The 14,168-nt window shown below is 42.6% G+C and overlaps 1 protein-coding gene across 1 annotated transcript in view; it reads left to right on the top strand.

Annotated features, from left to right (window-relative positions):
* LOC115141108 (ras/Rap GTPase-activating protein SynGAP-like) overlaps positions 1–14,168 on the top strand; it is a 122,135-nt gene that overhangs the window by 30,694 nt on the left and 77,273 nt on the right. The window contains exons 5-6 of the mRNA XM_065027201.1: positions 1,380–1,516; positions 11,526–11,631. Coding sequence (XP_064883273.1) covers positions 1,380–1,516; positions 11,526–11,631 — 243 coding nt within the window. The remainder of the gene's footprint in view (positions 1–1,379; positions 1,517–11,525; positions 11,632–14,168) is intronic.

The following is a 14,168-nucleotide window of genomic DNA, read 5'->3' as shown; positions in this document are numbered from 1 at the left end:
TAGCTGGGCTAATAACAAATATAGAATTACTGATGCTAGCATTGGATGTGCTCTTGGAAGCAGAACAACTTGTGTCGTCGACAGGTGCAGGTGTAGTACTGCTGGTAGTAGCAGTACTACCAGTAGAGCTGGGGTGTGTCTCTATGGAAGCAGAACAACTTGTGTTGTCGACAGGTGCAGGTGTAGTACTGCTGGTAGTAGCAGTACTACCAGTAGAGCTGGGGTGTGTCTCTATGGAAGCAGAACAACTTGTGTTGTCGACAGGTGCAGGTGTAGTACTGCTGGTAGTAGCAGTACTGCCAGTAGAGCTGGGGTGTGTCTCTATGGAAGCAGAACAACTTGTGTTGTCGACAGGTGCAGGTGTAGTACTGCTGGTAGTAGCAGTACTGCCAGTAGAGCTGGGGTGTGTCTCTATGGAAGCAGAACAACTTGTGTTGTCGACAGGTGCAGGTGTAGTACTGCTGGTAGTAGCAGTACTACCAGTAGAGCTGGTTTGTGTCTCTATGGATGCGGGCCTTACTTTTTTTGAACCATTTATCAATTTTCGAGCAAACGGAATGAGCAGCAGCTACGTTTGGCTACATACGGACAGTTAGTGGAGTTTCAGCGACAGAGTAACGGTTAATGTGATTGGATGTTAATTATTTGACTAGGCTAGCTGTATTTGACATTGTGTTGTTATTTCGCTTCGCTTGGTTTCATTTTATTTTTGGCAGTGAAACAAGGTTACGCAGGCTAGAATAAAACCTCACCTAAAAGTATAGCCCCATTAGAAAATACAAATGGACTGCTTGAAAATGTGAAGAAAAAAAAATATATATATATATATTTTTTTAATGCGAATCACGTTTTTATTTGGCATACCCCCGACGGCATTGCACGTACCCTGTATTTTTTAAAATTATTTATTTTATACATATTTAGAGATCTGGCCACGGACCCTCTGCAGTACCTCTTCTGCGGACGCCATTTTGGGAACCCCTGATTTTGCAGACCCTTTTATCCATATTTTGGGCTATGGCTACAAATCATAATAAATAAACTCTGTAAAAAGTGTGTTTTATTTTCTCTGAATCAGTGCATTGATTTGTTTATTATATTATTATATAGTTATTTACTGCATAATCGACCAGTCCTAGATTAATCTGTCCACTTCTTTCATTGAGCATTGTTGTTATGTGTGAAATGTGGACAAATGTGAAGAAGTCACATTGCATTTTCAGTGTTTTGGATTCAACTGATGCAGATGTACCAGCTTGCAAACATAAACAACCATCTGTCGACGGGCATGTTCTGGCATGTCCTCCACCATCCAGTCACCCTAACTGACACATCTCCCCTCTCTCCTTCCCTCTCCCCTTGTTCTCTCTCCTCCCCAGATGCGAGGTGTGCCGTCCCCCCCTCCTATCGCCCCCATGCCCCTTCCTTTGCCGCTCCCTCCTACGACCGCCCCGACTGGAATCCCCGTCTCTGTGTGATCTCCGGAAATCAGCTCTACATGTTGGACCAGGAGGAGGTACTTACCTACTGCTGCACACACTATAGAAATACAATCCCACCCATCACCCACCCATTGACTTGAAAGGGGATTACTTTTCTAGGAATTATATTTCTATCTATTCCATCGCTCACTTTGCTGTATTAGACTGGTTTATTTGAACTGACATGAGTGTCTGCAACACTGTCATGACAGTTTCTAAAGCCACAAGGTTTAATAAAACAATACATATCTAAAAAAGGATATCACCACAATTGACCCTTTAGGCATGTAACTAACTGTATTTGACATGACCTGACATTACATTGTCACGGCCGTCGTTCAAGAAAGACCAAGGTGCAGCGTGGTGAGCGTACATTTTCTTTTATTTAGTCAAATGTCGCCAACAAAACAAGAAATAACAAAAACGCCCGTGAAGCTTACAAGGGCTATAGTGCCCCTTAACATAGACAACTTCCCACAATGACAAAAGGGAAAAAGGCTGCGTAAGTATGATTCCCAATCAGAGACAACGATAGACAGCTGTCCCTGATTGAGAACCATAACCGGCCAAAACATAGAAATACAAAACCATAGAAAACAGAACATAGAATACCCACCCAAATCACACCCTGACCAAACCAAATAGAGACATAAAAAGGCTCTTTAAGGTCAGGGCGTGACATACATGGTATTCTGAGTACATTACATTGCCAATAAACATTGTCACTGATTTAATTCCTGGATGTTTTCCTGACCACATGACATGACTAGGAAAAGCTCTGGGCCGGGGTCCTAGTTATAACACAGTATCTCATGTACATGTTGGACCTGAAGGAGGCCAGTGTTCCTATTAAACACTCAAGGCAGGTGTCCTGGGCCACTGTCGCCTAAGGCTTGCTTATGGGAGTTTCAGTCCTGCACCTATTGTTAGCTTAAGATTTTGTGGCAAACAACTTTCACACCAGTACGCCTCTATGCAAGTAGGTCACGTCTGGCTAAGATGGGCCTGTTAGACCAGTGCCCATAGCCTAGCAGTTAAGAGCGTTGGGGCCAGGAACCGAAAGGTTGCTGGTTTGAATCCCAGAGCCAACAAAGTGGAAAAAATAATCTGCTCTGTCTTTGAGCAAGGCAGTTAACCCCCAACCACAACTGCTCCCTGGGTGCTGATGACGTTGATTAAGGCAGCCCCCTGCACCTTTCTGATTCAGAGGGGTTGGGTTAATTGCGGTAGACACATTTTGGTTGAATGCATTCAGTTGTGCAACTGACTTGGTATCCCCTTTCCCATCTGAGTGCTGATCTAGGATCAATATACCTTTCAGATCATAACAGACATGACACGATTACATGACCAGGTGGGACCTGATTCTAGATCAGCACTCCTACTCTGAGACACTTTAGGAATACGGGACTCTTTCAATCTGACTGTTTATTACTAATCCCCCCCCCTTAAATTACTTGCCCTTAGATAGCATGCCTTAGATTACTTGCTATATCATACTAAGTAGAATTTCAGCCTGCTAGCTAAGACCAGAAGGGGGTACTATTCCTTCACTTTTGTACCTGTATCGCCTTTGGAAAGGATTCTCTTTAAATGTAGACCTTGTAGACAGATTTACAGATTTATATCCAATAAACGAATCCGAAAACACAATTAAAATACTTACACACTTAACGTCTACTCCACTACAATAACAGTGTTCATAGTACATTTGATTGAGAGTATGAGTCTATTAATGACTATGTAATGATGTAATAGAGTACTGTAGCGGTACTTGCAGGGTGGCTAGCTGCCAATATCTTTCATTCTCGTCACTCACAAGGAGTATAAAGAACCTTATGATCCAGATAAGGGCCTTTTCAGCTATGGAGCGATAAGAAGAAGGCCCAAGTCAATTAATCAAAGGCTTATCCCTGTCTAATTGTGCCAATGAGGCAGAAGCTATGAATGGATTTGAGGCAGACCTGACGGGCCAATAGCCACCACCTTGGAGAGAGGATGAGAGGCGATTAAATATTCATGCCTGTCACTCACCTCATGCGGCGCGAGTGGGCCTCTCCATCTCTCTCTCTCGTTCTCTCTTTCTCTCTCTCTGTCTCTCTGTCTCTCTGTCTCGCTCTGTCTCTCTCTGTCTATATGTCTCGCTCAACCTCTCACTCTCTCTGTCATACACACACACCCCTCTTGATTAATTTCTGTTCGATTCAAATGCTTTTAGTGGCATGACAAAAAGCAATCATATGTTGCCAAAGAGGAGATAAGGTGGAACAGAGGGGTACCTCTCTCTCTCTCTCTCTCTCTCTCTCTCTCTCGCTCTCTCACACATTCTATTTCTCAGGCTACCTCTCCTCCCCCTGCTCCCTCCCTCCCTCTCTCCCTGGTGTGACTGACAGTAGTGTTTGGCTATCCCACAGACCTGCTCTCTCCTTTCTTCCCCAAGCAGCTCCATTGAGATGCCACTCTGTTTTGTTTTGTGAATGACATCCATCAAAATACCATTCTCTCTTCATTGCGGCCTCTTCAGTCTCAACTAAGGGGCTGCTTGAGGAAATAACAGTGCTCTGGAAGAACATGTGAAAATATCTGTCACGTCACCATTGTGCTATTCTGTGCTCCCCTATTTCAAATATGCTTTATTCACCTCAGTAAACACTACAAGTGCTGAAATGGGTGATGTTGAACGCTTGACTTATGCATAGTCCGAATTAACCTAATAGATTAAGAGTGTACCCTTTCGTCCAAGTACAGAAGTCACTATACCTTCTGTTCAACCCTATATTGTTTGTGTAGCTTCCCCTACTTGCATACTCTCCACCTCAGAAGTCAATCGAAAAAAGTGAACACGACACAATCCAACTTAACTTCACTCCCTAACAAAAAAACTCTATGCTGCACTGCCATTGACAGTAGAAGAGCACTGACCACTTCCCAGTGGGCTGCTGTTAGCCCTCTGTGCCCGTGGTGGGAGCGAGAGGACCGACAGTGATGGCTGCCACTGATATGAAGTGACAGAGCCCCGCACTGTGTGCACCAGACGCCACACACCAGTGCCCTGTCCTCCAGTCATCGCTCTCCCTCCCACTGTGCCCCAGTGTTATGCAAGCAATCAGAGGGCACTATTTCCTGCTAGCACAGCGCTAGCACTAACATGTTAGTATCCTCTCTCACTACTACTGAATCACATTAGCCTGCTAGGCTAATTCAAAATAAAGGGAATTAGAACAGGATTTGTCTCAGTATCCATGCATGGCCATTGTGTTGCATTCCCTGCCCATATGTTTGCAATGGCTTTGGCAGTGTTGATACTGTAAATTAAATTCATTAGCGACTGAGCCAACAATGCAGCGCCATGGTGGCTTTTCCTGTAGCTACTGTTGTCACATTGCATAAAGCATGACTCAGGAGTAGTTAGCATTTTTACACATGCATGACCCTTGGGAACCCATTTGGAAACAGGGGGGATGTGACAATTATGTTATAATAAGGCACACATGGATGGAAGGAGTCATGAGAAAGAAGCTCCTTCATTTGACCAATAAGAAGGCTCAATGCACTGTACATTGGCAAATCCTAAGGTTATTTAACAAGAGCTTTACTGCCTTTTGGCATCTGAATAACTATTATGCACAACTGAAATAAGCCATTTTCAAAAGGTCACCACTTATTACATAATTAGGGGTTATACACTGAGTGTACAAAACATTAGGAGCACCCCCTTTTATCTAACATTCCAACTGAATGCAGGTATTGTGGGAAATGTCCACATAGGGGAGTAGTGGGACAGCTCTTCCACCAGTGTTCTGCAGCATGCTCAAATTTTACATACAAACAATGAAGATCAACTTTGGATTGGAATTTGATCCGATTTAGTACTTAGGGATGCTCTCTAAATGCCCTCTTTTCTTATTCCAAGACGCCAAGATTCCAAGACGCTCTTTGATTTTATCATATGCCAGTTGCTGTGTCCAATGCCTGAGGCGAGGGGAGGGAACATCTGTCAGTGATAGGACGTTATTGAGAGACTTGAGGACAGACAGTGGTGTTGGCCAGCCTAACTGTTTGTCATACTTCCAGGGACACAGAGGCTGATGTGTGTTTGTGTGCGTGCGTAAGTCTGTGTGTGTGTGCGTGAATGTGTCTGGGTGTGTGATTGTGTGTGCGCGTGTAGTGGACTCAGCCGCTGTTTGATCACGACTCCGTTACAAAGTAATGGATTACACACCTGCCGCTCCATTACCCCCCCACCCCCACAGACACACAGCTCACACACCAACACACACACCACCCATATCCCCCACCCGGCCTACCCATCACAGCTGGGCCAGTAGTGACATATGGTCCAGGCAGCCTGCAGCATTGCTCAACTCTCCATGCCAGGCGCCCCTCTCCTCTCCCTCTCACTCAGATCTATGGCTTTCATTCTCCCTCTACTCACCACCCACCATCTACCCCTCCTTGCAGTGCCTGAGCACAGTCATCTGTCTATTTCAGTCTTAGCTACTTCTGCTCCTACTCTTGCCTCTGACTACAGTTTGCCTGATGCCGAAACCTAGTACAATTGACCTTCTTGTTAGCTATTAGAATTACCTCACGTATGAATGAGCTTATCTCTGACAACACTCAAGGGAGCCTAGGTCTGCATGCCAGTATTCAATCTACTTTTCAATTGAATGAAATGGATTGTTGACTCGCCCAACAAACACCAGAAAACCCAGAGACAGAAACTCAAGGACAGAAATGAGGAAACACTGCTATACTGCATTAGATTCCCATTCCAATTATAGTCGTTTACATATTAGCAACGCAATCCCCATTAGCATGCTTTCTTGCTCCCTGCAGGTTTCAATGCTAGACCCCTGCCCCTGTGTGATTGTCAGTGCGGGCCCCATGTGCCCTCTGTCTAGTCTGCCAGTGTTGTGTGCCAACCTGCCTTGTGTGCCCACTCATGAGCATGGCTACCAGGGACGGTGCCAAGGCCGTGTCAAGTCCCCAGCTGCAGCGCCACTGTCCTAACCAGCCCCCCCCCCACCCCTCTGCCAATCAAACACTGCCACACAAGCTATAAATAGCGCTGAGGTGTTCCCCCTCGCAACCAGAAAGTGCTGTGTGTCAGAGTGGGTGTGTACGTGTGTGTGTGTTTGTGTGTGTGTGTGTGTGTGGGGGGGGGGGGGTCTTTTCCATACACTTGTTGTGATGAATTGTGTCTGAATGGGGACACAGTGGAGATGAGGGGGGAGTGGGCTAACTGCGTTCAAGTGGACATCATTGTGGAAATTACCGTGTTTAGCATGCCATGATAGACTAGTATTTATGTAGGGTGTTTAAGATCAGTTTTGAGTCAGAGTTTAATGTGATCTAAACGGCCTCACGGCTGCTCTGTGAACATTTTCAGTTCTTATTCCTAGTCAAAGTCACTACTCTCATTGAGGCAACTCCATGCCTTAGACTCAACTGAAGTCCGGGGCAAAACTTTCTGAATAAAAATGATTGATTAAGTAATAATGCACTTAGATTATCAAAGCATTTTGCACTTACCGTATGCTGTACATTGATCACATTTCTTTATATTACTATTTTATGTGTATCGATACATTTAATTAGCAAAGTGCTCGTAGAATGCAGAAAGGAGTTCTGGTGCAGCACAGGCTCAAGGAAACAGAAGTAGAGAAGAGTGGATACAAACATTTAGGGACGTCTCTGAAGTCTTGTGAATGAATATATCCGTTAATTATCCAACAATATAGCAACTATTACGCTTATGGCCTTATAAAAAGGCCTGGAGACAGATGGCTCATATTATGAGCATGTTAGAGAGTATATCTGTGTTAGAAGGATATTCTTAGAGTGTTTATGGTCCAATATTGAGGTAAATTCGATTACATTGAGAAATAACCAGAAATAATGTGAACGTTATAAATAGATGTTAAAATGAGGTCTGATGCATTTAAAACAGTGTGCTCGCAGTGTGTCATAAAAAAATATATAAACAGCAAAGCCAAGTCTTTCAGTACACAAGCTTGTATGCATGCACGTGCTGGACTCGTAGGGATTGGGTGTCTTATAATACATGTTTCATAGAGGAACTCATTCCGTAACTTGCAATATATCTGTCCTCGGCGTGTGATGTATCTCACAGCATACTCATTAGTGTGCACTAAGTGGATAATACAAGCATAATCATATACACACTTGATTTATGGTGTGTGTATCCCTGATTACGTTTTTTTTTTTAAAGAGGTAAACGTCAACAAAATGAATCCTGCCAATGACAGCGACGGGAGATGTCTTCTGGCTCACTGGGCTATGGGGGATTGTATACCGTGGTAAAGGACTCTATGGAGTGCTGTGCTCTGTGCTGTGCATCCACTAGATATGTTGAGCGCAGCAGACTGCTTGTTATGTATGTTGGGGGGTGGGTCCTGTCGCCTGCAGTGGGTGTATGTACAGTTAAAGTCGGAGGTTTACATACACCTTAATCAACTACATTTAAACTCAGTTTTTCACAATTCCTGACATTTAATCCTTGTAAAAATTCCCTGTCTTAGGTCAGTTAGGATCACCACTTTATTTTAAGAATGTGAAATGTCAGAATAATAGTTGAGAGAATGATTTATTTCAGCTTGTATTTATTTCATCACATTCCCAGTGGGTCAGAAGTTTACATACAATCAATTAGTATTTGGTAGCAAAGCCTTTAAATTGTTTAACTTGGGTCAAATGTTTCTGGTAGCCTTCCACAAGCTTCCCACAATAAGTTGGGGGAATTTTGGCCCATTCCTCCTGACAGAGCTGGTGTAACTGAGTCAGGTTTGTAGACCTCCTTGCTCGCACATGCTTTTTCAGTTCTGCCCACAAATTTCCTATTAGGATTGAGGTCAGGGCTTTGTTATGGCCACTCCAATACCTTGACTTTGTTGTCCTTAAACCATTTTGCCACAACTTTGGAAGTATGCTTGGGGTCATTTTGACCCATTTGGGACCAAGCTTTAACTTCCTGACTGATGTCTTGAGATGTTGCTTCAATATATCCACATAATTTTCCTCCCTCATGATGCCATCTATTTTGTGAAGTGCACCAGTCCCTACTGCAGCAAAGCACCTCCACAACATGATGCTGCCACCCCCGTGCTTCACGGTTGGGATGGTGTTCTTCGGCTTGCAAGCCTCCCCCTTTTCCTCCAAACATAATGATGATCATTATGGCCAAACAGTTCTATTTTTGTTTTCTCCAAAAAGTACGATCTTTATCCCCATGTGCAGTTCTTCCTTGCTGAGCGGCCTTTCAGGTTATGTCGATATAGGACTCGTTTTACTGTGGATATAGATACTTTTGTACCTGTTTCCTCCAGCATCTTCACAAGGTCCTTTGCTGTTGTTCTGGGATTGATTTGCACTTTTCTCACCAAAGTACGTTCATCTCCATGAGACAGAACGCATCTCCTTCCTGAGCGGTATGACGACTGCGTGGTCCCATGGTGTTTATACTTGCATACTATTGTTTGGTGGTACCTTCAGGCGTTTGGAAATTGCTCCCAAGGATGAACCAGACTTGTGGAGGTCTACAAATTTTTTTCTGAGGTCTTGGCTGATTTCTGTTGATTTTCCCATGATGTCAAGCAAAGAGGCACTGAGTTTGAAGGTAGGCCTTGGAGGTACACCTCCAATTGACTCACATTAGCCTAACAGAAGCTTCTAAAGCCATGACATCATTTTCTGGAATTTTCCAAGCTGTTTAAAGGCACAGTCAACTTCATGTATGAAAACTTCTGACCCACTGGAGTTGTGATTCAGTGAATTATAAGTGAAATAATTTGTCTGTAAACAAGTGTTGGAAAAATGACCTGTGTCATGCACAACGTCGATGTCCTAACCGACTTGGCAAAACTATAGTTTGTTAACAAGAAATTTGTGGAGTGGTTGAAAAACAAGTTTTAATGACTCCAACCTAAGTGTATATAAACTACCGACTTCAACTGTATGTATTAAACTTTTATGTCATCCATATTTTGCTGGAAGCCCTGCTACATGTCTATTACATTACAGCTGACGTGGTCATATGTTTAAAATGTGGTTATATGACCAGCCAGCGAACCTCACACACATACAGTACCAGTCAAAAGTTTGGACACACATACTCATTCCAGGGTTTTTCATTATTTTGATTATTTTCTACATTGTAGATTAATAGTGAAGACATTACAACTATGAAATAACACATATGGAATCATGTAGTAACCAAAAAAGTGTTAAACAAATCAAAATATATTTTATATTTGAAATTCTTAAAAGTAGCCACCCTTTGCCTTGATGAGAGCTTTGCACACTCTTGGCATTCTCTCAACCAGCTTCATGAGGTAGTCACCTGGAATGCATTTCAATTAACAGATGGGCCTTGTTAAAAGTTCATTTGTGGAATTCCTTTCCCTTTTAATGCATTTGAGCCAGTTAGTTGTGCTGTGAGAAGGTATGGGTGGTATACAGAAGATAACCCTATTTGGTAAAAAGATCAAGTCCATATTATGGCAAGAACAGCTCAAATAAGCAAAGAGAAATGACAGTCCATCATTACTTTAAGACATAAAGGTCAGTCAATGCTGACAATTTCAAGAATTTCAAGAATAAAGTTTCTTCAAGTGCAGTCGCATAAACCATCAAGCGCTATGATGAAACTGGCACTCATGAGGACCGCCACAGGAAAGGAAGACCCAGAGTTACTTCTGCTCCAGAGGATGAGTTCATTAGAGTAAACTTCACCTCAGATTGCAGCCCAAATAAATGGTTCACAGAGTTCAAGTAAAAGACACATCTCAACATCAACTGTTCAGAGGAGACTGCATGAATCAGGCCTTCATGGGCTGAAATGGACGCGCACAAACACACACAAACACACACACACACACAGTGGTGGAAAAAGTCCCCAATTGTCATACTTGAGTAAAAGTAAAGATACCTTAATAGAAAATGACAAAAAGTCCCCCAGTAAAATACTACTTGAGTCAAAGTCTAAAAGTATTTGGTTTTAAACATACTTAATTATCAAAAGTACATGTAATTGCAAAAATATACTTAAGAATCAAAAGTAAAAGTATACATAATTACAAATTCCTTAACCAGACAGCACGATTTTCTTGTTTTTTACATTTACAGATAGCCAGGGGCACACTCCAACACTCAGACATAATTTACAAATGAAGCATGCGTGTTTAGTGAGTCTGTCAGATAAGATGCAGTAGGGATGACCAGGGATGTTCTCTTGATAAGTGTGTGAATGGACCCTTTTCCTGTTCTGCTAAACATTGAAAATGTAACAAGTACTTTTGGGTGTCAGGGAAAATTTATGGAGTATAAAGCACATCATTATCTTTAGGAATATAGTGAAGTAAAAGTAGTCCAAAATATAAATAGTAAAGTAAGTAGGGATACCCCAAAAATGACTTAAGTTGTACGCACACACACACAAATCAGTACCATGGATAGCCACATCATATTTAACTTACGTTGACTGGACTCAATTGTTTTTGGTATCTTGTAGTTGTCACTGTATTAAACTAACCATTAGCGATTTGATTCTGTTGAAATTTAGAAGTAACTCTCCGGGGTTCTAAATCAATGGTTGTTTAGTAGTCCAAGAATGTCAGTAACATTAACTTGCTTTACCATGCTGTAGGTCATGTAACTGTTTGTTACATGCAATATGCTTTGTTGACTTCACCGGACAGATGTTGCTCTCCGTTTCTTTGATGAAACAAAGATGTGGTTGAATTTATTCTGCCACTGTGTCTTCTTATTGTTTCAGCCATAGGCCTATAAATCAGTGTCAAGTTATAGGAACTAACAGGTTATAGAGCAAGCAATGTAATTATCACAACACCTAGGTAATAAGGATTTTTTTTCTGGTTTGGCTTCTCCAGAAATGTTACCCACGCACCGCTACTGCTCAGTGAGAGACATTTCAAGATACTATCCATTATGGTCTTCTGAAAATATAGCTTAATGCATTATGCGTGTGTGTTGACCTGACCTTGTCTCTCTGTGCATATGCAGGTACACCCTTTGTTGATGCGCGAGCGGCGCTCCGAGTTGCACAGGAACAAGCTGCTGCGGAGGACAGTCAGCGTTCCTGTTGAGGGGAGGCACCATCCAGAGATGGGTGAGTAGGCTAAGGGCCCTTCTATCTCTCTGAATTCTTTTTGACCATAGAAATACAGTCAATAGCTTGGAACCTCTGACCATAAAGCACAAATGTAATGTTGTACTTCCTGCTTTTACTTCCTGCTTTACTCTTATGGGGACCCTCGCAATGGCTGCCAGTCCACTGATTATGGCGTCATTGACTTGAATGGGAGGCCCGTTCTACTCACTCTAGTTCTGTGTTTCTGACTCTACCTGTCATGGGCTGCTCTCACCTTTCTCTGCCTTTCTACTTCTGATATTTTGTGATTATGTCTTTCTTACTGCCTCTCTGACTCGTTGTCTCTGCCTGCCTCCATCTCTCTCACTCTGCCTCATGTTTGTCTCAGCATTGATACACTCCCATCGTCTACATAGGGCAACTCTCCCCACAACAGTCTTGTGGGGATACTGCAATAGGCCACTCACTCCATATTTGGCATGAACCTGTTCCGGTCTGACACAGCAATACTCTCCTATAATGGCACAGGCTACACAGGCCTACTGACTCCAGAAGAGTGATGCTCATCCCACTCTAAGCATATCTATGATATAGCATGTTATCAAATAGCCTTCCATTGAGAACCATATGCAGTGAGAGCCCATCCAGCCTGAGGAGATGCCCAAACTGAATGGCCCCCCAGGCATCCCATTAATGAGCTGATTAACAGAAACCTGCCATGCTGTCATCAGGAGGCAGTGTCAAGGGAAATGCTTGTGACACAGTGACCCATTTCAGAAAGACTGTGACCTACTGCATAACTTGGAACTGAGATAACGTGAGATCATCATTGGGATAATCCTAAAGTGAGAGTAGATTGGATGCAAGCAAGTGAGTAAATTGCATACACGTGGATTGGATGGGATAAGGATACACTGCCGGTCAAAAATTTTAGAACACCTACTTTTTCTTTATTTTTACTATTTTCTACATTGTAGAATAATAGTGAAGACATCAAAGCTATGAAATAACACATATGGAATCATATAGTAACCAGAAAAGTGTAAAATATAAAAAGTATAAAATATATTTTATATTTGAGATTCTTCAAATAGCCACCCTTTGTCTTGATGACAGCTTAGCACACTCTTGGCATTCTCTCAACCAGCTTCACTTGGAGTTCCCCCATATGCTGAGCACTTGTTGGCTGCTTTTCCTTCACACTGCGGTCCGACTCGTCCCAAACCATATCAATTGGGTTGAGGTTGGGAGATTGTGGAGACCTGATCATCTGATGCAGCACTCCATCACTCTCCTTCTTGGTCAAATAGCCTTTAGGAGGTGTGTTGGGTCATAGTCCTGTTGAAAAACAGATGATAGTCCCACTAAGCCCAAACCAGATGGGATGGCATATCGCTGCAGAGTGCTGTGGTAGCCATGCTGGTTAAGTGTGCCTTGAATTCTAAATAAATCACAGACTGTGAACCCAGCCAAGCACCATAACACCACCTCCTCCATGCTTTACGGTGGGAAATACACATGCAGAGATCATCCGTTCACCCACACCGCGTCTCACAAAGACACGGCGGTTGGAACCAAAAATTTCAAATTTGGACTCCAGACCAAAGGGCACATTTCCACCGGTCTAATGTGTTTCTTGGCTCAAGCAAGTCTCTTCTTATTATTGGTGTCCTTTAGTAGTGGTTTCTTTGCAGCAATTCGACTATGAAGGCCTGATTCACACAGTCTCCTCTTTTTATTTTTTATTTTTTTTTTACCTTTATTTAACCAGGCAAGTCAGTTAAAAACAAATTCTTATTTTCAATGACAGCCTAGGAACAGTGGGTTAACTGCCTGTTCAGGGGCAGAACCTTGTCAGCTCGGGGATTTGAACTTGCAACCTTCCGGTTACTAGCCCAACTCTCTAACCACTAGGCTACCCTGCCGCCCCACAGTGGCAGAACAGTTGATGTTGAGATGTGTCTGTTACTTGAACTCTGTGAAGCATTTATTTGGGCTGCAATTTCTGAGGCTCGCAAGAGCCAGTTTCATCATAGTTTTTGATGGTTTGTGTGACTTCACTTGAAGATGTTCTTGAAATTTTCAGCATTGACTGAAAGTAATGATGGACTGTCATTTCTCTTTCCTTATTTGAGCTGCTCTTCCCATAATAGGGACTTGGTCTTTTACCAAATAGGCCTATCTTCTGTACACCCCCCCCCCCCCCACCCACCTTGTCACAACACGACTGATTGGCCAAACACATTAAGAAGGAAATAAATGCCACAAATGTACTTTTAAGAAGGCACACCTGTTAATTTAAATGCATTCCAGGTGACTAACTCATGAAACTGGTTGAGAGAATGCCAAGAGTGTGCAAAGCTGTCATCAAGGCAAAGGGTGGCTATTTGAAGAATCTCAAATAGAAAATATATTTTGATTTGTTTAACACGTTTTTGGTTACTACATGATTCCATATGTGTTATTTCATAGTTTTGATGTCTTCACTATAAATCTAAAATGTAGAAAATAGTAAAAAGAAAAAGCCTTGAATGAGTAGGTGTTCTAAAACATTT

This window comes from Oncorhynchus nerka, linkage group LG14 (genome assembly GCF_034236695.1).
Source record: "Oncorhynchus nerka isolate Pitt River linkage group LG14, Oner_Uvic_2.0, whole genome shotgun sequence".
NCBI classification, from domain to species: domain Eukaryota; kingdom Metazoa; phylum Chordata; class Actinopteri; order Salmoniformes; family Salmonidae; genus Oncorhynchus; species Oncorhynchus nerka.
This window is presented reverse-complemented; position numbering and strand designations above follow the sequence as displayed.